Raw genomic sequence first — 23,443 nt, forward strand, 5'->3', positions numbered from 1 at the left:
CCAAAGCAAAAAAAAACCCTCTCTCTATTGTGTTCTTGCACAAGCTCCGGATAAAAAAGATTAAATGAAAAAAAAAATGCATCCGTTCCATTATTTTCCTCGTAGTAATTTAACACAAATCTCTCTACCCCTCCTTCTACGCTCTCTCCCCACCTTTTCCCATACGACAAATGTACGAAAAAAAGAAAGAAAATAAATAAAGTAAACAAAAAAAAGTGCAAAACAAATCTCAATTTTTACCTGTTTGGGTAAGACGTTGTCTTGATTAGGTTATGAAGTGTTACTCAAAGGGGGCCAGGGAGGGAGAGAATTCCTAAAAGGAACTGTGTGAAGTAAACAAAATTGAATAAGGAGTGGGAAGGGAAAGAAGACACATACATTGAAAATCCCACTGGGAAGGGGCACAAATGTTCCAGAACAAAGATTTGTACACACTAAAGAAGAAGATTTGTACTACAGCGGTATCTCTCGGTATCGTCTTCTTTCTATCTAGCTTGAGTATAACGTGGTAAGACAAATCACCCAACAAATAGAGGCATATTAGGAAACATGCACTAAAACTAACGTACAAATATAACACCTCATTCACTTTTGGGATTATACAAAACATCCTTCGGTGATAAATAAAAATGTTATGTTTCTTCTACTATACTGAAGAGATAGAGATACTTATAAGTAATAAAGAGACCAACAGAGAGAGATACTATACTACAAGAAGGAAAGAAGAAAAAGGAAGGTGTTTTCTTGAAGACCAAATTGTATTCCCTCTAGTACTTTGACAACCCAACAGACATTGTAGGACACAGACATCAAACTACAAAACTTAGTACATTCACTTAATATCTTAATACAGAGAACTAATCAAAGAAAAAAGAATCAGAGGGAGAGAGAACAAAAACAACAACAAAAACAAAACAAATCAAAGAAAATCCCTGAGTAAACTTTTTAGTTTTTTTTTTTAACGTTTTTAAATGATCATATATATAAACAACAGAGTAGCTTCTTCTTTTTATGAAATATGAAACTTATATATATTCTTGTTAAATAGAGGACATTTTTTTATTTCTTATGATCTGTTCTTTATTATAATCTAATATTATTTTTTTTTTCTTCAATTGATTTTTTATTTCAAATAAGTTAAGTAATAAGTATTCTAAAGAAGATAATTATTTCCATATAAGAAAATCAACATCAGATAAGTTAAAATATCATATATTTCTTTCTGAATATCCAACTACCAGTCATTCATTCAAAAAGGTTGTTTTTTTTATAATTTATTATATCTTTGATTCCAACTAAATTACGTTCTTTCCTTTTTCACTATAAACATTCCTTTTTATTACTATTAAAAAAAAAATGAAGGTTTCCACTTTGATTACATCTGCCTTACTAGGTACTGCTATTGCTGCCCCAGCTGGTCACACTCACAAGAACAAGCGTGATGTTGTCACCAAGACTCAACGTTCCGTCCAAACTGTCGTTGTCGACTCTACTGGTGCCGTCTTGAACAAGGCTGAAGCCATTAACGAAGACTTGGTCGCTGCCAACACTGTTGCTGCTGCTAACACTGTTGCTGCTGCCACCCAAAAAGCTGAGGCCCAAACTCAAGCTCAAACCCAGGCTCAAGCTCAAACTCAACAAACTGAAGCTCAATCTGCCTCTACCCAAGCTGCTTCTCAATCCAAGACCGACAACACTGGTGTCGGTTCTGCCGGTGCTAAGGGTGTTACTTACACTCCTTACAACGCTGACGGTACTTGTAAGTCTGCCGACCAAGTCGCTTCCGACATGGCTGCTTTGAGCGGTTTCTCCGAAGTCAGACTATACGGTACTGACTGTAACCAAGTCGCTAACGTCTTCAAGGCTAAGGCCAACGGTCAAAAGTTGTTCTTGGGTGTCTTCGATGTCTCTAACATCGCTGGTTCCATCCAAGAAATGAAGGACGCTGTTTCCCAATACGGTTCTTGGGACGATGTCACCACTGTTTCCATCGGTAACGAATTGGTTAACGGTGGTCAAGCTACTCCAGCTCAAGTTGGTCAATACGTTGCCCAAGGTAGAGCTGCTTTGCAAGCTGCCGGTTACAACGGTCCAGTTGTCTCCGTCGACACTTTCATTGCTGTTATCAACAACCCAGAATTGTGTCAATACTCTGACTACATGGCTGTTAACGCTCACGCTTACTTTGACCAAAACACCGTCGCTCAAAACGCTGGTCCATGGTTGTTGCAACAAATCCAAAGAGTCTGGACTGCCTGTGATGGTAAGAAGGATGTCACTATTACTGAATCCGGCTGGCCATCCAAGGGTGAAACCCTAGGTGTTGCTGTCCCATCTAAGCAAAACCAAAAGGACGCTATTAACTCCATCAAGGCTGCTTGTGGTGCTGATACTTTCTTGTACAATGCCTTCAATGACTACTGGAAGGCTGACGGTCCATACGGCTGTGAAAAGTACTGGGGTATCTTGTCTGACGAATAATTTAGTCGTTGAATAAATCTTATTTTCTAAATGGATTTTTCCAAGTACTTCATTTTCCCCTATAACAAAAATTTTATTATACCTCACTATTTCGATACCCTCTAAAAGCAAAAAATTCTATTCTGAATTTAAGTAGCTTTGGAAATAACGAGATTTTTCTGTTTATTTGTAACAAATTAACATACGAACACCTTTATTTTTTTTCTTCCATGAGATAAAATTTACTGTGACAACCATATTCATGTTAGTGATTATCTGCTGTCATTCAAACTGTGAATTACAAAATAACAAACCGTTTAAAGACTGGGGAAGCGCAACAAACTTATTACGTCGCGTGATAATGACTTCAAAACTCTTAATTGAATAAGAAGCATTATGTATCAATTTTTTTTTCGTTCTTATTTTCCCTCAGCTCAACTATTTACTAAATACCAATCTTTTTTTATATACAAATCTCGTTTGTAAAAGTAATACCAATTACAATATTTTTACTGTTAACAAAAAAGTTCCCTAACGTTATCATTTCCTGCACATCACCACACCGTTCCATACAACCATATCAAAATAATATCTTGAGTTAGTTACCATTATGTAGTTTACTTAAATTATGCTGTTCTCTAGAATGCTAAATTGAATGCAGGGGAGGCGATATTTCGTTCACCGTTTTGGACTCCTTGATCTGTTCCTTCTATTCGGCGGTGTCCTAGATCTTTGGGCTCCTCTAGGCGGTGTCCTAGATCTTCGATTGCCTCTAGATGGTTTATCTGAACTTTGATTCTCACGTGGGGGTGATCTTGATCTCATATTGCTTTGACGACGGAGCCTTTTTCTCTTATCATCTGCAGCTTTATTATGCGATCTCTTATTATTGTTTCTATAGTTATTATTATTATTATATCTATCTTCTCCTCTACTCCTGAATGGTTTATTGTTGGCATATTTATTTTCTTGAGAGGGCAATGGTCCGCCTTTCTTCCAGCTATTGGTATCCGTTACAGTCGATGCAGGATCAGTTATTTGTTCTAAGTCAGTCTCTTTCTTCGACAGTTTCTGTGTTTCCTCCATACTTTGTAATCGCTCCCTCATTTGTTTCGTCAAGACCCCTAATCCAATGGAAGTGAAATAATTTATCGAATATCTGATAGCATCAATATCGTCCTCAGGGAAAATACTTGTTAAATAAGGTCGGATGTACTCTTCAGAAAGCCTCTCTTGCACTTCCTCTATACCTATATCAGCGACTAGTTCTTGAAATAGAAATTTTAGAAATATACGGCTTGGAGGTGTACTATCTTCTTCATTTATCTTAAAATGATGGAACAACTCAAACCCTAGATAATCTGAAGCGAATAAGTGGCCCCACAATTTCCCAAGCACTCGAAGTTGGGCGGGCTCAAATGTATTTAGAGATTCGTAGTTCTCAAGTAAAACTCTCTCGAAGGCTTGTTTCCAAGACTTATGAGTAGAACAAAGTCTCTCTAACAAAAGTCCATAGAACTTCGAGTATGTGGTCTCCTGCACACTAGATTTAACCACAATATCTACCACTCGGTACTTCTCAAGATCCTCTATCCGCAACTTGAGTATCTTATGTGCAGCCTCATCACCAGACAAAGAGCTCTTCAATATCAAGTATACCTTCTTTTTAAACTCAATATCATCAGTAGATGTAAGATCTTCTATATGGTCAGCCATATATGTTTCTAATACCGTTTTTTAGTGCTCTATACTTGTCTTAACAACTTCTTATTACCTATTAAATTTTGCGAGAATTAGAACCGGAATATCCCCCATAAAAAAAACAACAACTAGTCCTATACTTTCCAAAAGCTTAACGCCCAATATAACACCGTTATTCAGCTATTATTTGTTATATATATTGGCATTGAGAGCTAATAATAAATATTTGATGTTGGAATAATGGGACTTCTTAATCAAATTTCATATGTCAAAATTTTATTTTTTCTTCATACCGCGGGATTATATCAAAGCTATAAAAAGAGCTATCTTCGATTTTAGTATTTAGTATTACAGTTAATCAATTATCCAAGTAATAAGTCAACGTTTTGCTTACTTACTGTGTTAATATCAAGCAATAAACAGAGGGCTAGGTGGGCTACTTATCTAATATACGAACACTCCAGAAACAAAGTAATATATATATAAAAAAAAAAGGATGGTCAAGATAGCAATAGTTCTTAAGGATTTAAGTCGATTAAACTTCGAGCAGTTACATTCTGCTGTATTAGATAATATACTGAAACCAAAACTCGTCAAGAATTGTGCTTTAGATGTGATTCTAGTTGATAAATTCGAGGACTCCATGTATCTGGACGATGTACTGGGTCGTCTATACAGTATGTGTCGTGAAGTTCTGCTTGAGAGGGAGTTATCCTTAGAGCCTGTCAATATTCTTTTCGGAGATGAATGGAATATGAGTAGTCACAGATCTGACTATGTATGGGATTACCTTGTTGCAGAGGAGACCTTTTCAGTGACTGGATACCGTTACAAGAACCACATCGCGTATCCGAAGCTGGATCCCGTGGATAACCACATCCCAAGTAGTGGTAAAAGAGACATTAATAAGTTCGAAGTCACTGCATTAGGAGGTACATTTGACCATTTACATGATGGTCATAAGATACTACTAAGCGTGGCGGCATTTTTGACATCCAAGAGATTAATTGTTGGTGTTACTGACCAGGAACTCCTAGCGAACAAAAAATATAAGGAGTATATGGAGAGCTTCGACACTCGTTGTATTGGAGTACAGAGTTTCTTGCAATTGCTCAAGCCATCCCTAAAGATGGAACCAGTCGCTATCAGAGACGTCTGTGGACCCACTGGAACTGTTCCTGAGATTAAATGTCTCGTTGTGAGCAGGGAGACCGTCGGCGGCGGAAAAGTTGTAAATGAAACAAGAGCAAGCAAGGGAATGGATCCGCTAGATATCTATATAGTCAATGTACTTGGTGGCCAGGAAGACGACGGCTGGAAAGAGAAGCTAAGTAGTACAGAGATAAGAAAGTCACTCGCAACATCGTAAAAGTTTGATCAAAAAAACAACAACAAAACAATCCAACAAAGTATATAAAATAAACTCATATGTCTATTGCGTTTATTTTGGTACAAAATTGCACACTTACTACTACTAATTTCTGGCAGTATATGCTATACCATTCACTGTGAATAAGTTCAAAGTATCTAAGAGGTTCTGTTCAGTAGTTCAGCTAACATAAAGGTGCTTTGGTGTGTTCAAAAGTATGTGAAGGAAAGTGTGTTTGTGTGGTCAATACAATATGATTATAAAGAGTTCATTGTAAAGACTATGGCATGGAGACTACGATATAAATATTACAGTATGAATAACACAGCATGAAGACTACAGCATGAAGACTATAGCATGAAGACTATAGCATGGACACTATAGCATGAAGACTATAGCATGAACACTACGGTATAAATATTACGGCTCAAAAAGTAGTCCTCTCTCTTCAAATCAAGTTTGGAAGGAATTGAACATTTGTTGTTTTTCTTTTTTGTTTTTTGTGCATTTTTTTTTAATGCAAATTTTATCGAGACGGACATCTCAAATGGCTATGACACTTAATTAATATTAAAGAAAAAAAATAAAAAAAGAAATACCAATTGGATATTGGTTTTAGTTTACATTACGTTTAAGAATTTAGAATTCATAATACTGGTATTAAAGGAAGGATTGTCCAGGTTTGGAGAAAAAAAGAAGCAAACATAAGCTAAAGGAAGAAACGTAAAAAACGGAAAAGCTTCTATACTATCTATACGTTTTATTGAGGACTATCGAATAGAATACTGAACAACATGCAAGAAGAGATTGCAGGAGTATCTCCTACCAAGACGAGTAACAGTAGTAGTGAGGAAACTAATGTGGCTGCTAATGGTGACTCTGAGAAATCGTATACGGTTCCGAAACTAACCATTGTTGATGGGAACAGCGCAATTGAAAGAGTGGCTAGGCTAAGTATCAGCGAACTTCCAAGTGAAGCTATAGAGGAGAGCAGTGATATCAAATCCCTGAGACGGAAGTTACCTGTGGGAAAGCGTAGAAGGTCTAGTGCGTATGCTGTAAATGGGTCGCAAGAGTGCCTTAAACCAATAATGGTCAAGGGTCTAGAATCGATTACAGAAACATTGGGTGCTGCGAAAGTGGTGAAAAAGAGGAGAGCCAAGGAGATGAAGACCCCATTGAACGTTGAGATCGAATATACTAAGAGCCCCACCATAAGAGCGATGTCTGACCTTGTTAGATACCTACATAATGCGTCCAATGAGTACTACTGGTGGAAGAATATTTCAGGAAGACATAATTTATCGAAGAATATAGTTATTTTTGTTCCGGGTTTACAGCCTGAGGATTTCGGTCTCGAAAAGGAACAAAGATTCTTGGATAACTTCAATGAATTGCAAGAGAAGGGATTAGTCGGCCTTGATCTACAACCTGATAAGAAGATCATTTTTCCTATGCAAAGTCCAGGGTCTAAAACTGCTATATACTCGGCTTACAATTCGTTTGTGAATGTACCTCTATCGAAGAAGCAGAAGAAGGATCTTGTAGATAAATTATCGCGTACTAAAATTACAATTAACGAGCTTATTGCTGATATAGACCAGTTAGTTGGTAGAGATTATCCAATTCACGAAGAAACTCCTAATATGACTGCTTTGTTTTCTGAAAAGTTGAAGATTAAGAACCAAGAAGACTCATTAAAGAATAGATGGGTTGATACAAAACCATTTGAGCATGATGGTTCTCATATCTACGGCCTAGATTGTGAAATGTGTCAAACAGAAAGAGGGTTAGTTGTAGCTAGAGTAAGTCTAGTGGATTTTCAAATGAATGTGATCTATGACGAGTTGGTGATACCTGAAGCTCCAATTACTGATTATCTGACAAAGTACAGTGGTATAACAAAGGAGAAATTAGACACAGCAACGAAAAACATCGAAGAAGTACAAAATGACTTAGCTAATATAATTAGCACAGATGATGTTTTGATCGGCCATTCTTTATCTAACGACCTACATGTTTTACGTATGAGGCATCCTAAAATTGTTGATACAGCTATAATTTACGACCACCATGGTGGACCACCATTTAAGCCTTCTTTGAAATATCTAGCCAGTGAATATTTACACAAAACTATCCAGGAAGAGATTGGTGACGAGGGCCATGACTCTATAGAAGACGCCAAAACCTGTATAGAATTAACTAAACTTAAGATTATGAACGGTCCCGCATACGGCTCCTTCTTGAAGAATGAGAGCTTATTCAAGGTTTTGAGTGATAAAGGTGTTAAATCACTGATATTGAACAATACCGTCCCAAAATCTGAACTTCAGAACTCTGAATTTATAGGAACGAAATTTTGTGATAGTGATCAAGCAGTTTTCGAGGGTATAACTGAACATCTTAATGAATATGATTTATTTGTTGGCAGATTAAGAGAACTAGAATTTGCTCGGGGTTATGCCACACCTAAGAACCCGATCTCATTAAGTGCTACCGATGTATTACAAAAACTTAGTGGACACATCCAGAAATTGTACGAAACTGTCCCAGAAGGTACCATAATTTCGATATTGTCCGGTAGTGGTGATACTAAATCATGGATGGCTTTAATGAACCAAATCAACACTTGCAATCCTAAGGAAGCAAGATCCGATCTCAAAAAAGAACTAAGCGAAGAGATCAGAAAGGCAGTCGAGATTGCCCGAGATGCTATCATCGAAATTTTGATTAAAGAATAAACTATAATGATATAATATAATAGATCTCAAAATAACAACGAAGGTCAACAATTCACATCCAATTACAGCACATTACCTCCTTATTACGACAATGATTTCCTTAAAACAGTTTTTATGAGCATTAAAAATATATAATATTACATTTATATTTGGGACCTTTTCCCCTAAAACCTTATATAGATCATGACAAAAAATTGCTAAGCATCTTGCATTTCTACGTCTTCATCTTTTTGGACATTCCCCTCACTACCGTTGTCTGGCAACTTATCCTGATCTTCTTCCTTTTTATCAATTTCATTTTTATTACCTTGAGTGCTATCATCAATTTTAGTCTGCTGAATTTCTTCCTTTTCAGCAGTTTCAGCGTCTTCAACAATTTTCTTCTCACTTTCTTGATCCTTTTCAATAACTTCAGAATCCTCACTAATCTTCACATCCTCTTTAGATCCATTAGCTTCAGGATCAGCCACCTCTGTGCCTTCCGTCACTGCATCAGCATCTGTCACATCTGTTGGTTCAGTTTCTTCCAATGGTTCAGTATTGGCAGTTTTTTCTGATGGTTCAGTATCTTCAGGAGTTTCAATATCTTTCATTTCAGTATCCTCATTCATCGTCTCAACTGCTGCATTTCCGCTTATTGCATTCTCTCCGTCGTTCTTAGTTGTCGTACTGTCATTATTGACTTGAGCAATATCTGTTAATTTGTCCTGATCGTCTGTTCCAGCACTTTCCAAAGGTTTGGAGTCATCTGCTTGCTTCTTTTCTGCGTCTTGCGTCGAATTGACCTCTTCTTGTTTCCTATTTGTTGCAGTTTCTGGTTTGGCATGCGAACTGGAGAACACACTGTCGGACCCACCGACCGCACCACGAATCGCATCCTCCGACAGATCATCGGTATTGTTCTTCTTACCCATCTTCTTCTTCGCCTGAGCAATCTTAACCCTATCGTAGTCCGCCAATTTGAGCAGCACAGGTGGATCCTGCTCCATGGTCTCCACACCAGTATCCCTCATCCACCGCTTGTACCGAAACGAATAGTAACTAGTCTCCTTGTTCTCCGAGCTGATACCAGCCAACGGATCAGATATCTCAGACCCATGTGAATTCTCAACAGGCTTCACTGGCCTATACCAATCGTACTTCCAACGCCCATCAACATCCCCACCATAAACTCCCTTGTTAGCCCTGTGAATCAACGTCTCTTCCACCATTTTTTCCTCTCAGTTTTCTAGCTAACCTGGTAAAGAACCAATAGAACTAAGTAGTAGTTTATTATCCAGATAGCAGCTCAATTCGACCATCGAAATGATTAAGAACCTCTAAAATATTTGTAAATTTTCAAGTTTTTAAATTTTTTTTTTGTTTTGGAAAAACGGCCTTATGTTAAAAAAAAATTATATGAAGTTTTAAGAAGCCAGATAGTGATTATAAACTAAACCCAACATTATACCCTAATAAGTTACTACGTTAATAAGCAATAGCCAGTACATATTGGTTGAGAAAGAGAGCGAGGGAGAGAGACGTTTGTTCCGCGGGTGGTTTTTATATATATATATATAACTTGACGCCGAAATAAACGATGGCGAAGAAGAGTTCTGGGAAGAGCAAGGGCAGTAAGAGCAAGGGCGGGTCTGGTCATCAGTCGCAAGGCAATAGTCATAACAAGGATCTTTCCAATGAGGATGAAGCTTACAATGCTATCTTTGAGGGAAACTTTGGGTCCCTGGAGATAGGCGGGTATATAGGTAATGACGACGGAGCCACGGAGCATCTGCCCGATGCTGTTGACTTTGAGGATGAGGACGAGTTGGCTGATGAGGAGCTTCCAGATGAGGAAGATGGTCCAGCAGCAGATTTTGGGACTGGTGTGTCGATGAATGAGGATGTTATGATGCAAGGGTACGAGAGTGCTGGCGCCGCAGAGCAGGACCTATTTGACATACAACAGCAACCAAATGACCACTTCATGAGCGGTATACCGAATGATAACTCCTCTATGATGGGAAGCGATGCTTCCAATGATGAATTTCATAGTGGCCAAAACGCGTTATTCATGGGAATGGAGCACACACACGACTCTCTTTACATGGACAACAACCCAGTGTTCCCCACTGAACAGGCTAATCCTGACGATGAAATAAAGAAGAATGCCCAATTGGAGCTGCGAGCCCAGTTGGAGAGGAAAATGCTTAAAAAATACTTCCCGACTTTTACGAAAGGAAAAATATTGAAATGGAACAAACTCATATACAGGAAACGTGCTGATTATGACTGGGGTTACAAATCCTTTTCAGGTCGTGGGTCTTTGAAACCACTTTTCCCACTAAATTTAAAAATACATGTCCAACCAGATCAAAGGAGGTTATTTGAGCTACCTGAGAATAAATGGCAAGCGACTTCCAAGAATAAATCGAAGGACAATAAGAGAAAGGGTGTAGTTCAGGTCAAGTTTGATGAGAGAAATAGTGATAGTACAAAGGATAATAATTTAAATGATACGGATAACGGTGTTTCTGAGGATTTAATCATCGCAACTGATGATTGGAATGAAGATCAGATCATCAACGGTAAAGAAGAAAAAGAACAATCTAAGGAATTTAAGTTTATTACAAACTTATTTGACTCACATGAATCTTGGAACTGGAACGAAGATGACCTAGTGAATGGTAAATTAAAACAAGCAGTGGTAGCCGAACTTAATATGAATGATCAAAACTTACTGTTGATTGACGAGACTAATAAGAAAAAGAAAGAGATAGAGAAAGTTGATAGCAATTACCAATTAGATATACATTCAATATTGAAAAAGTTTAACATTTCTAATGATGAAAAATACGCCATTCTAAAGAGAGCACATCAAACAAAGATTCGTGCTATAATATCGAATCTTAATATTGAGCATTCTAAACCAGCTGCTCGCCTGCAGTCACCATTTTACAAGGTTACAATGCCGAGATCACAACTTAGACACTTTCATCGTGCTAACTTTGGAGCCAGTATACGGCCTGGCACAAACATTGTCTTTAGTAAGCTGAAGATTAGGAAGAGGAAGCGTGACAAGGGTAAAGATATTAAGGAGTCCTTTGCTACAACTCAAGATCTAACCATAGGGGATACCGCACCTATATATCTGATGGAGTACTCAGAAGAACATCCTTTAGCACTTTCTAAATTTGGTATGGGTAATAAACTGATTAACTACTACAGAAAACTTTCTGAAGAAGACACATTGAGACCAAAACTTCCGGTGGGAGAAACGCACGTCCTAGGTGTACAGGATAAATCACCATTTTGGTCTTTTGGTCTGGTCGAACCCGGTCACATTGTCCCTACTCTTTATAACAATATGTTAAGAGCCCCTGTTTTTAAACACGAGGTTTCTGGTACTGACTTTCTATTAATTAGGAGTACTGGTAATGGTATTAGCAATAGATTTTACCTGAGAAATATAAATCATCTTTTCACTGTGGGACAAACATTTCCCGTCGATGAAATCCCTGGTCCAAATTCCAGAAGAGTCACTTCAATGAAGGCCACAAGATTAAGAATGATTGTATATAGACTTCTGAACAAAGCTGCTACAAGATCTATCTCGATAGATCCTATTGCTGAGCACTTTCCGGAATCAGAATATGGCCAAAACAGACAAAAGATTAAAGAGTTTATGAAATACCAGAGAGAAGGTCCAGACAAGGGTCTCTGGAGATTGAAAGAAGGTGAACCTTTGTTAGACGGTGATAATATCAAAAAGTTACTGACTCCTGAGCAAGTATCAGAAGTGGAGGTAATGGGACATGGTATTCAGAATCAAGAAGATAATGAACTTTACAACTATGATGAAGATTTAGTCAAGCTCGAAGAAAATTTGACCCCATGGAACGCTTCTAAGAACTTTATCAATGCCACGCAACTGAGGGCTATGATACAGATTCATGGTTCTGGTGATCCTACAGGTTGCGGTGAGGGGTTTTCCTTCTTAAAAACATCGATGAAAGGTGGTTTCCTGAAGTCTACAACATCTCTAACTAGTTTAAACAATGCTACAAAAAAAAACGGTTCCTCTAGCGGTTACTCATACAACGTTGCTCAACAACAGAAGGTATATGAAGATGAGATCACACGGACATGGTACACGCACACAAAAAGTCTCAGTATCTCCAACCCATTCGAGGAAATCAGCGATCCGGACGAAGTTAATGAGAGTAATAGAAACGTGAATCCCATGCGTCGCGATGGGAAGTACCTGCGTATTGTCAGAAAAACTCGTGATGAGAACGGAATTATCCAGAGACAAACTGTCATAATCAGGGACCCTCGGATCATACAGGGCTACTTAAAACGCAAGGAGATACAGCGCAAAGACAACTTAAATGTCGACAAATTACTCGAGGAGAGCACCGATATCCACAACATCGAGGACATAGAGATGCAGAAGAAGATTCTGGAAACCGAGCTTGCCAACTTGGAGAAATCACAACAACGCCGTGCCCGCCAAGTATCCAAAAAGACCACCGGAAAAGTTACCAAGGGCCCCAAGAATACGTCGAGAAGGTGCGCTACTTGTGGCCAAGTAGGTCACATCCGTACAAACAAGTCATGTCCGATGTACTACAGCCCAAGTGGCCCAGGGGGAGGCCAAGAACGGAGCTCTTCTGTAGCCCCACCAGAATAATCTTTAAACATTTACTACAACAAAGAGTGCATACATTATATATATATATATTTATTTAGCATATATTAATAGTTATAATAGTAGAGTTGCAACTATAAAATCCACATCAGATACGAAATAGTCACACCTAATCTTTCGTATTTAATTATCAATCCGGGTAACAAATTAATTTAAACGAAAAAAAAAAAATTTTGGCGACGCGGACGGAAACCAGAAAAATTTCAGCGTAATAAGCTGCTTTAAAGTGCGAATTTATAAGGTAGTAAGGCAAGTGAGATAGTATTAATCAGCGGTTTACGGTCTTTAATAACATTAATTACACAAGGTATAGGTATCTGTCATTTGTTCTATCTTATTACAACGTCCCAATATTACTGAGCAAGAAGAGTTTTTTTTTTCTGTTATTTTAGATAAAGATAGACTAAGCAAACTGGGAAATCAAAAGAAAATATAGGGATATTGAATAATTTGCCCTTTCCAAGACAATTAAAAGAGCGCGTTTAAAACTATAGGCAGACCTGCTATTTGGTAACCAAAACAACAAGAAGAAAGTTGATTATAGGAGAGAAGAACATATAAATAAAGAATAAAAAAAGAAAAAAAACATGTCTACTGTTTCGAGTGTTCTACCTGAATATGTGCCTGTTCCTGTATTCATCACCACTTCTTTATCTTATGTTTGGTTTTTTTTCAATGATGTCGTCACGAAGATACCGGGTGGGTCATATGTGATCTCTTACATCAAGAAGTCGCATCGTGATGATCCATATAGAACTGCTATAGAACTGGGTCTCTTGATATATGCTTTGATCTACTATCTATCGAAACCACAACAAAAGAAAGGTTTGCAATCGAGCCAGCCTAACTTATCTGCTGCTGAGATGGATGCATTGATTGAGGAGTGGGAACCCGAGCCAATGGTAGATGATTCCCTGACTGAGTTTCAAAACTGGAGACTGCAGAAGATCCCCGAAATGAAAGAGTCTGGGGTACAAACCAGGATAAATTTCACCAGAGACAATGGTAAAGAATCTTACAATGATGTTTTGAACATGTGCTCGAATAATTTCTTGCAATTGTCTACTACTAAGAGAATTGAAGAAGTTGCTAAGACTACTATAAAGAACTATGGTGTAGGTGCCTGTGGTCCAGCTGGTTTTTACGGTAACCAGGATGTACACTACCATTTGGAATACGAATTAGCTAAGTTTTTTGGTACGGATAGTGCAGTCTTGTACGGTCAGGATTTCTGTGTTGCTGCCTCTGTTATCCCAGCTTTCACTAAACGTGGTGACATTTTGGTTGCCGATAATGACGTTTCTCTTGCAGTACAAAATGCTCTACAGTTAAGTAGATCTACCGTTTACTACTACGATCACAACAATATGGAATCTCTAGAAGCCCTTCTAGCCGAACTTACCGAAGCCGAACAGAAGGACAAACCTCCAGCTATTCCAAGAAAGTTCATCGTTACCGAAGCCATCTTTACCAACACTGGTGATATTGCCCCATTACCAGAACTTACAAGACTAAAGAGAAAATACAAATTCAGACTTTTTGTTGACGAGACATTGTCCCTTGGTGTTTTAGGACCAACAGGTCGTGGTCTACCGGAACATTACGGTTTGGACCGTGCCAGCTCAATCGATATCACTGTAGGTTCCTTGGCTAATGCCTTAGGCTCCTCTGGTGGGTTTGTATTAGGTGATCACGTTATGTCGCAACATCAACATATTGGTTCAAATGCTTACTGTTTCTCTGCCTCCTTGCCTGCGTACACTACTACCTGTGCTGCCGAAACGTTGAAGATTTTAGCTGAAGACAATACAACTGTCTCTAGAGTACACAAATTAAGCAGTGAATTAAATCAATTTTTCAATGATAACATCCAACTAAGACAATATATCACGGTAACATCCAGCGAACACTCGCCTATCCAACATATTGAACTATCAGATGATTATAGACAGAAGAAATTCGGATACTCAAAGGACCAGTTGTTTCAAATCGTTAACTCTTTGCAAAAAAAGTGTATCACATCTAGATATATCGAGCCATATGAAGATGAGGAGAAATTCCTTCAGGAGATTGTTGACGAAGTTTTGGAAAAACACAATATTTTAATTACCAGAAATACTTTAGTATTAAAGTCTGAAAGTGTCCCTATTGTACCCAGTCTGAAGATCAGCTGTACAGCTGCTATGTCAGACAATGACATTGAAAATGTTTGTCAAGCGGTGTCAAGCGCAATTTTAAACCATTGTCAATGATTTGATAGAGGTACTTTTAATTGTAATCCAAAACCTATCTCTACTAACACTAAGCAACGGAACATCTGTTTTTACTGGTGCTATTTCAATTTAATGACCTCAACACTAACTTTATTTAATCAAGCACAGTTCATTTTTTTTTTAGTTAATTATCTATATATATATCTATCACTAAACCTATAAAATATGGAGAAAAAAAAAAAAACTTAAAAATATTAACAGCATTTCTTAATGAAAAGATCATTAAAATCGACAGATAACATGTACCTTATTCATATATATTATATAATTTTCTACTTTACACGTTTCAGTCGATGAATATATAGCGCACCATATGGTGTTCATAAGTTGCTATATATCTATATCTAGAATATTAATATATTCTCTCGTCACAAAATTGATAAAAAATAGCATTGAAAGATCTAAAATTTATGCTTCAGCCTAATTTCCACCAAAAAACCTCTTTAGCAACTATGGTATTATAGGCTATTTTTTGATGTTAGACTTAAAAATATATGATAAAACAAGTTAACATCATGAAAACAGACAAGGAATTGAACAAAGACAAGAAGCCAATTAACGAGAATAATAAAAAAGTTTGTGTGACTAAAAAGTTTCATTTAAGGGTTGATGACTCTGTACTAGGAGCCGTCCAGGAAGCCCAGCCGTTTGAGGAAGCCGCTCATCTCTCCCAATGTTCACAAGTTTATTTTGGAATCGTAAAAGAACAGATTATAAATGATGTTTTTGGCATACCAATCATCAATCCTGACTTATCTAACCCTACCCGATCCCGGGATGAGCGTCCGCTTGACACGATTAGAGGTTTTGAATATTCAATATCTGGAGATCCCATACTATTGACAAAACTTGAGACCAACAAATTGGGTTTCAATATAAGAAATTATTATAGTGATAATTCATTACATAATAGATAATATCAAGAATATCGTACTGTAGGAATCCTACGAAGATATGCTTTGGACTGACCATTTGGCCAGAACAAAGATCCAGCTTATCGATTATCATAGAAATTAAAAAGAACAAAATTAGGCATATAAGGCTCCTAAACGATAAAAAAATTTTTTTTTAGAGTTAATCTAAAAGACAGTGCTGAAAATATAAGTATTGTCTTTTATAAACCAACAACTGAAGCCTAATAAAAGGATGTCAAAAGTAGTTTAACAATTAAGTATTATTAATTCAAAAAAGGTATACCATCCTATATTCGAACTGCGGAAGAATTTCCTAAAAGGGTTAAATCTTTAAATTTTCATCTCTCAGAGATGGAGCTGGAGTAGAAAAAAATTTTTAGAATGAAGAAAAAAAAAATTTGCGATGAGCATCGCAATATTTTATATACAATGGACTAAAATCAGAAAAGGTATTCTTGATTTAATATAATTAAAAGATATATTAGGCACCAAAAAAGAATTGTACACATTAACCCTACTCAAAAAATACCATTATGCCTACACAGAAGACACAAAGAAAAAATAGAAAGGCTCTAGGCCAATCGCTAGAAATGGCTCATTACCTTGATGCAGGTTCTAACAAATTAAAAAGAAGAATCAGAGATTTAGAAAGATTACTAATAAAGAAAAAAGATACACTACCGTCCAATGTTATTGTTGAAAAAGAGAGAACTCTACAGGCTCTGAAACTTGAATTAGAAAATCATGATGTCAAAGAACAAATAAAAAAGAATGCCAAAAAATATCATATGGTGAGGTTCTTCGAGCGTAAGAAGGCCCTAAGAAAATATAAGAAAGCACTAAAGACCTACAACGAAGATGAAAGTGAGCAAAATAAGAGTAAACTAGCTGAAGCTGAAATTAATTTATGCTATGTTGTCAACTTTCCTAAATCTGAAAAATATATCTCACTCTTTCCATCAGATATGTCTGATGAATCAAGTAAAACGCAATTGAGAAGAAAAGCATTTGTTGAACTGGTTAAGAAGGAAATTGAGCAAGGAACACTTCCTGTATCTATCGCAGATATATTGAAAGGTAAAAAACTTGGTGAAGAAAATATCGGTATTCGTCTTGAAAAGGATGAGTCCTCTAAAACAGATGTTGGTTCAGAAAATAATAAACAAGAGGCTGATAATGAGGAAGATGACGATTTCTTTGAGTAAAAAATATTTACGTAACTTCTTAGCAAATAATAGCATTTTTTTTTTAAAAAATAAGTAATATGAATAGATCTTAGTGGTTTATATAACTTCTAGAATAATACTCAACCTTTCAATTGGGCTGAAAAGTCATATCTGAGATCAAGAGCATCATTAATTAGTATGAAATCCAATGACTCACCATATAATTCCTCTGGGACAAAAAACTCACAATCAATTTCAACAGATTTGGCGATTTTTCTTGGTTGACATCTTTTTATCATTAAGAGTTCGCCAGATTTATAGCCTATACAAAACCACAATTCTTTTTGGGTTTTTGGAAATTTATCACAATAGACTTCAAAATGTTTGCTAGTAAACCTAGATAAGTGCTTTGCTTTAACTTTAAAGGAAGATGGGTCGGTTTGACCTAAAATTTCAACTTTATCTAAAACTGGTAATCTTTGACACACCCGTAGAAAGTGTGGTTCTTCTTCATCAAGAACCTTCAAAGTTCGTGCTGCGGACTTCAGTTGTTTTTCAGACATAGTTCCTAATGTATGCAGGGTGAGCTTTTTATTCACTGTATTTTTTGCAAATCCGTTTTCATAAAAATCAACGTTTTTGATTCTTTGAATATCACACCCTGGCAATAGTGTAACAGAATCATCTTCAAACCAGCAGCCTTGTTTTATACATTGCATTGCTTTGATCATTGTCAGAGCAGTTGAAAGGTAACCTAATTCACTGGCGATATCGATAAAAGCTTGCAATATACGGAGAGACTGATCCAAGACAGAAACTGTATCTTGAATGTAATCTGCAATAGGTAAATCTACTCTACTCATATGAGCTTGAAGAAGTAGAAAAGCCTTTACATGTGGATCGATCATATTCAGCTCGTTATCTCCACTAAATGTATCTTCAACAGTATACCTCGATTGGGCTGACATTTCAACGTTCATTATAGCTTCACCCCCTCTAACTGGCAACTCATTATATTCTTCAGCAAGCGATAACCATTTGAGCACATCTTGAAAAGTGGCATTGTTACTTATTTGTCCCAGCAATTTTCTTACAGTTTTGTGAGAAATATAGTAATACGATGAAATACTTAAAAATGGAGTAGGAGAAATATCATTTCCACTGAACTCTACGCATCCCGACTCTTTCAGATTCTCTAATGTTTGATCTACCAAATTACTCAAGTGACGACTCACATTTGCTGCTGATAGATCATCCGCAATCCCATAGTATGTAGGGTTGTGATGCGCTCTTCTATAAAGGAAAGTCCAGCTCAAAAATTCCAATGCCTCCTGACGGTTTGTTATTGTTCCAGCAGTAATCTCTGCACCAATATGGTCATCTAGAACTTTATGCAGGGATGATTCTACTGGAAATCCGATGTTTAGAAAGTGCTTATAGAACATTTTTTTGGAGTTTTTGGTATAGACTATTGCTGTACCACTGGTATCGAATGCAGGTCTGCCAGCTCTACCCATCATCTGTAGAATATCGGTAAGATCCATATCTTTATAACCTTCGATTTTTGCATCAAAAAATTGAGTACCTTTGATAACAACTAGATGGGCTGGTAAATTGACACCCCAGGCTAAAGTAGAAGTAGCAATAAGTATTTGGATTTTACTCTGCTGGAATAATTGATGTGAAATTGTTCTATCTTTTTCGACTAGACCTGCATGGTGCAAACCAATACCAAACTGCAGTGAAAGTTTCAAAGTTTCATCAGTAACTTGTGAGATATAATAACCTAGCTCTCCTTCATCTTGTATATTTAAAAACCTTCTTGGATTAGACTCCATACCACATAGATGAATTAAATCCAACGCAGTTAACCTCGTTTGTCTACGAGATGCAACAAAAATAAGTGCAGGTTTATCAGGGGAATGCTGTTTGATAGCCATGAAAGTCGGTTTATTCATTGTTTTCATTAGAGGACAAAAAGCTAAATTATCCGTAAAGCCGTCAATATACATTTTTAATGGGACTGGACGAACACTAGAAGGGAAGTTGAATAAACCATTTTCCTTAACTCTTAACCAACCTGCCATATCGTGTGCATTAGAAACAGCGGTTGATAGTCCAAGTAAACGGACAGGTTGGTTTGTTTGTTCCGAAACATAATTCATACGACTTACGATCATTTCAAGAATTGGTCCTCTATCACTTGCCAGTAAATGAATTTCGTCCATGATAATAAGTGATATTTCCTGTACAAATTTACGCGTCTGCCAATTACGAGAAATACCATCGAATTTTTCTGGAGTTGTAATCACTATTGTGGCATCACGAACGTCCTTAGGGTCAGGTAACGAGTCACCTGTTAATTCAACAACCTTATCACCGGTAACTGGCGTGATTTTTTTACGCCAGTCATCAACTCTCTCCCTGACTAGTGCCTTCATAGGAGCAATATATACGACCTTTTTACCTGGGAATTCCCGGAATGCATGCCAAATTGCTAACTCTGCTACTACAGTTTTACCCGAGCCTGTTGGAGAACCAACAAACGAATTTTCATTTGTATTGTACAATGTATGAAATGTCATTGTTTGCATTGGATTAAAGTATTTGAATTTGTATATGGATTCGATCAGAGCATTGTGCAGGGCAGTAACAGGAAGCGGTCTTAGTCGCTGTAGTTTTGTCAAGATATTTTCATTATGTGGCCTTATCAGATGCTGAAAAGAGATAGGACTAGTTGATTCACACCCTAACCAAGTATCTGAAATAACTTTAACAACAACCTGAGGTGGTAATGGATCGGAGAGTGGAATCATAAAATCCATTTCATGTTCACCTTTCAAAGAGCGTCTATTCAAAATGAATTTATCAGAGTACAGAATTTGTGAGTTATTAGATTCCTCAACCATGATCCAAAAAAACTGGGCTTCTCCATGTATTCTAACATTCCATATGAAGTCAGGAATCAGTTTCACGTGTATCCTCATAACATTAGTAGTTATAGGAAATATATCAGACTCAATTTCAATTCTTGGAAAGCAGCCCAATAATCTAAATAACTTATCACCCATTTTTTTATTATGGACTAGCTCTCCCAGCTCATCAGGGTCCATATCTAGTAGCCTATCAATCGAAGGATTCTTACTTCTTATTTGATTCAAAATTGTCTCAGGTAAATCAAATTGACAAAGAGGATGATCAAAAGACCAGAGTCTCTTTTCAATAGATTTACAAATATTTAACATAACGTTGGCAAAAGTTCCCCATCTTCTATTTAGACCGATAAGAAACAAAGCACGACAAATTCTAGTGGAGTTCTGGGCAACATAATTTGAGTCAGAAGATAATGCTGAATCAAAAATCTTACTCTGTGAGATATAGGCCTGTAACAGTACATTCGTCTTACCATGCGAACTTTCAAGTTCACCACCAATTTGACACGGTGCTGCATTCTCTGCCAAACGTGTCAGTTCTGTAGACTCCTCTTCTCTGAATTTCAAACCATCAAATTCACTACTCATACTAATCATTGATAAAATATCAGCTTCCGTAGCTCTAGGGTTTGATATCTGATTGAAGATTTCAACTGACTCATTCAATAGATAGAAGTCAGAGGAAATTTTCCCGAGATCTTTGGAGATGAAGTACATAGAGACTTCATCAAAAACTATCATTTGAAGAGTATGCAATTTTCTTGCAGCCGCAACAACCATATTTTTCCTTCTATCATATAATTGTGGATCAGATACCAGTTCTTCCCAATCTATAGCGTATGTGAAAGGATTCTTTTTCATACGGACAAACATATATGTGTAACCTAGCCATTGTATTGCTTCCTCTACATTAGTGACAGTACCTAAGGATATTTCTGCATTTAGATTATCCACTAATTTAGCTCCGAATCTCGATTCAATAGGGTGCTGTTGTGTTATCAAAGAGATATAACTGTCTAAGCGATCTGAAGATGTACAGAGAATACCAGTACCATTTGCAGATCCGAATCCTGGTCTGCCTGCTCTACCAAATATTTGAATAACATCTGAAATACCCAAATCAACAAAACCACCTCTTTTAGCATCATATACCTGGGTTCCCTTAATGATAACACAATCAGCAGGTAAATTAACACCCCAAGCCAATGTAGCTGTGCAGCACAAAACGTTTATGGCTCCCTCCTTAAATAGTTTCTCGGTCAAATTACGGTCTGACCTAGACATACCAGCATGATGTACACCAAAACCAAACTGGAATATCTCCTTCAAATCTCTATCACGATTTTTTGCCATTTGCTTTGAATATGTTTCTCTAATTGATTTTTCAGGAGCGAATAGATCTATCTCGCCATTTTTTTGAGCCATACTAATGAAGGTTCTAGCGCTCTTCACAGTATCTTTACGCGAGTGAACAAAAACCATTACTTGAGATCCTTGGTTTATCATCTCAACTAGCTTATCATAGGAAACGTTATCAATATTATCCTTTGCTTGCCTACTACCAGCTTTCCCCCTACAGCCTATTAACTGTTGCTCTAGTGGTTTTGGTCTAAATGATTGATCAAAATAAAACATACCGATTTGCCTATTAACACCTAAAAAGTCCGCAACATCCATGAAGTTTGGTAACGTTGCTGAAAGACCAACAATTCTTATCATGGACTGACTACTTTCAACTTGTCTTAAAGTTCTTGCAACCAAAGTTTCTATGACAGAGCCTCTTTCTTCATGTAATAAATGAACTTCATCAATAATCAAGAGTCTGACCTTTGAGACTAAATCATTATCACCATTAGCTTTACGAGTAACAACATCCCACTTCTCAGGTGTTGTCACAATAACCTGCGTAGACAGAATCTCCGATTTTGTCAGTTGCATATCACCAGTTAGTTCACGAACTTGAATATCAAAAGGAGCAAGTTTCTTACTAAATTTGTCTACAATTTCAGCGGCAAGTGCCTTAAGAGGAGCAACATAAATAACTTTGAAGTCGTCGAACTGAATATCCAATTCCCCTTCATTATTCAACTCCGAGTATTGTTTTATCGTATTCAATATTGTCAATAAGGCTATATCAGTTTTACCAGCACCAGTTGGGGCGCAAATGAGCATATTTTCATTAGTCGTATAAGCAACTGGATATACAAGAGTCTGAATCTGATTTAGGGTATCATATGTGAACACAGTTTTACAATAATGATCCAGATTATCCACTCTTAACAACTTGGTATACAACGATTTTTTCGTTGAATTTTGGTCAGCTGCAGGAATTATAACTTCTTCAAATGTTTGGTAAGATTGCCTCGTGGTTCCTTCTGGTAGAGTAAATTTCTGACCTCCAAATGATAAGCTGCTGCTCCCAGCTTCGTATTTTCTAAAAACATGAGGGTATTTGATAATCTTCTGAGCAGGATCAAGGTGTTCATTTTTGGTACGAAACTCATTTTCTTCAATTTGCTCTCGAATCATGTCTTCATCCAAATAATCTGAAGGACCACTTACCTCTTGTATCTTATGTAAAATGAAATCGAGTGGTTGTGTTATAAACGTCGATCTATTTTCAATCAGAAATGAAATAAGTTCAACGTTTTCAGTTCCTAAGAAATCAAGTAATTCTTTCTCTAACTCCCCATTTGAATAATCATAAAGCATTTTTATTAAGGAACTACTAAATTCTTCAACAGGAACATTATCTGCAGCAGAATCTAACAATCTTCTCAGCCGTTTATAAATTGCATTACTATCCCTAGATTGTATTTTATTGATAACATCTAATATTTCAAATTCAGTACGATCATTATATTCATCAAATATATCATCCCATTCATTTCTATCCTGTGACAATGTAGTCAACTCACATTTCTTTGCTTCCTGACTATCATCTTCTAGTTCATAATCTATTAGTGGTGAATCTAATTGGATGCTATCCATGCCAAACTTGGAAGAGGCATCCATCATTGTATGCATGGCCTGCATAAAAGAACCGGATGAAGTGATAGAGTAAGATGTCGACATTACTGATCTGGTCCTAGCGGCGTGCTTTAATGTACTCAACTGAGTTGGAGACTTAGTTAAAATACAGCTTATATAGAAATCACTGTAAGAATAATCCAGTTCTCGAATCCATCATCTTTAT

At 36.9% G+C, this 23,443-nt stretch overlaps 10 protein-coding genes across 10 annotated transcripts; 7 read left to right on the forward strand and 3 right to left on the reverse strand.

The window, feature by feature from the left end:
* Positions 1-1,356: 1,356 nt before the first annotated feature.
* On the forward strand, positions 1,357-2,481 carry SCW4 (putative family 17 glucosidase; the record flags this gene model as incomplete). Its single annotated transcript, XM_071053639.1, has 1 exon — positions 1,357-2,481. One exon carries the CDS (start codon positions 1,357-1,359, stop codon positions 2,479-2,481), a length of 1,125 nt encoding a protein of 374 aa, XP_070910051.1.
* A 657-nt stretch (positions 2,482-3,138) lies between these two features.
* On the reverse strand, positions 3,139-4,176 carry CWC22 (U2-type spliceosomal complex subunit CWC22; the record flags this gene model as incomplete). Its single annotated transcript, XM_071053640.1, has 1 exon — positions 3,139-4,176. One exon carries the CDS (start codon positions 4,174-4,176, stop codon positions 3,139-3,141), a length of 1,038 nt encoding a protein of 345 aa, XP_070910052.1.
* Positions 4,177-4,657: 481 nt separating this feature from the next.
* Positions 4,658-5,530, forward strand: CAB4 (putative pantetheine-phosphate adenylyltransferase; the record flags this gene model as incomplete). Its single annotated transcript, XM_071053641.1, has 1 exon — positions 4,658-5,530. One exon carries the CDS (start codon positions 4,658-4,660, stop codon positions 5,528-5,530), a length of 873 nt encoding a protein of 290 aa, XP_070910053.1.
* Positions 5,531-6,324: 794 nt separating this feature from the next.
* Positions 6,325-8,271, forward strand: RNH70 (Rnh70p; the record flags this gene model as incomplete). Its single annotated transcript, XM_071053642.1, has 1 exon — positions 6,325-8,271. The coding sequence occupies one exon, from the start codon at positions 6,325-6,327 to the stop codon at positions 8,269-8,271; it is 1,947 nt and encodes a 648-aa protein (XP_070910054.1).
* A 197-nt stretch (positions 8,272-8,468) lies between these two features.
* Positions 8,469-9,482, reverse strand: RTT102 (Rtt102p; the record flags this gene model as incomplete). Its single annotated transcript, XM_071053643.1, has 1 exon — positions 8,469-9,482. The coding sequence occupies one exon, from the start codon at positions 9,480-9,482 to the stop codon at positions 8,469-8,471; it is 1,014 nt and encodes a 337-aa protein (XP_070910055.1).
* Positions 9,483-9,850: 368 nt separating this feature from the next.
* Positions 9,851-12,943, forward strand: TAF1 (histone acetyltransferase; the record flags this gene model as incomplete). Its single annotated transcript, XM_071053644.1, has 1 exon — positions 9,851-12,943. The coding sequence occupies one exon, from the start codon at positions 9,851-9,853 to the stop codon at positions 12,941-12,943; it is 3,093 nt and encodes a 1,030-aa protein (XP_070910056.1).
* A 605-nt stretch (positions 12,944-13,548) lies between these two features.
* LCB1 (serine C-palmitoyltransferase LCB1) lies at positions 13,549-15,213 on the forward strand (the record flags this gene model as incomplete). The annotated part of the gene is made up of 1 exon (XM_071053645.1): positions 13,549-15,213. One exon carries the CDS (start codon positions 13,549-13,551, stop codon positions 15,211-15,213), a length of 1,665 nt encoding a protein of 554 aa, XP_070910057.1.
* Positions 15,214-15,728: 515 nt separating this feature from the next.
* RNJ42_03482 (uncharacterized protein) lies at positions 15,729-16,151 on the forward strand (the record flags this gene model as incomplete). The annotated part of the gene is made up of 1 exon (XM_071053646.1): positions 15,729-16,151. One exon carries the CDS (start codon positions 15,729-15,731, stop codon positions 16,149-16,151), a length of 423 nt encoding a protein of 140 aa, XP_070910058.1.
* Positions 16,152-16,681: 530 nt separating this feature from the next.
* EFG1 (Efg1p) lies at positions 16,682-17,353 on the forward strand (the record flags this gene model as incomplete). The annotated part of the gene is made up of 1 exon (XM_071053647.1): positions 16,682-17,353. The coding sequence occupies one exon, from the start codon at positions 16,682-16,684 to the stop codon at positions 17,351-17,353; it is 672 nt and encodes a 223-aa protein (XP_070910059.1).
* Positions 17,354-17,454: 101 nt separating this feature from the next.
* Positions 17,455-23,322, reverse strand: SLH1 (RNA helicase; the record flags this gene model as incomplete). Its single annotated transcript, XM_071053648.1, has 1 exon — positions 17,455-23,322. One exon carries the CDS (start codon positions 23,320-23,322, stop codon positions 17,455-17,457), a length of 5,868 nt encoding a protein of 1,955 aa, XP_070910060.1.
* Positions 23,323-23,443: the final 121 nt, after the last annotated feature.

Source organism: Nakaseomyces bracarensis (assembly GCF_045282275.1).
Source record: "Nakaseomyces bracarensis strain CBM3 chromosome Unknown Scaff12_0, whole genome shotgun sequence".
Taxonomy (NCBI): domain Eukaryota; kingdom Fungi; phylum Ascomycota; class Saccharomycetes; order Saccharomycetales; family Saccharomycetaceae; genus Nakaseomyces; species Nakaseomyces bracarensis.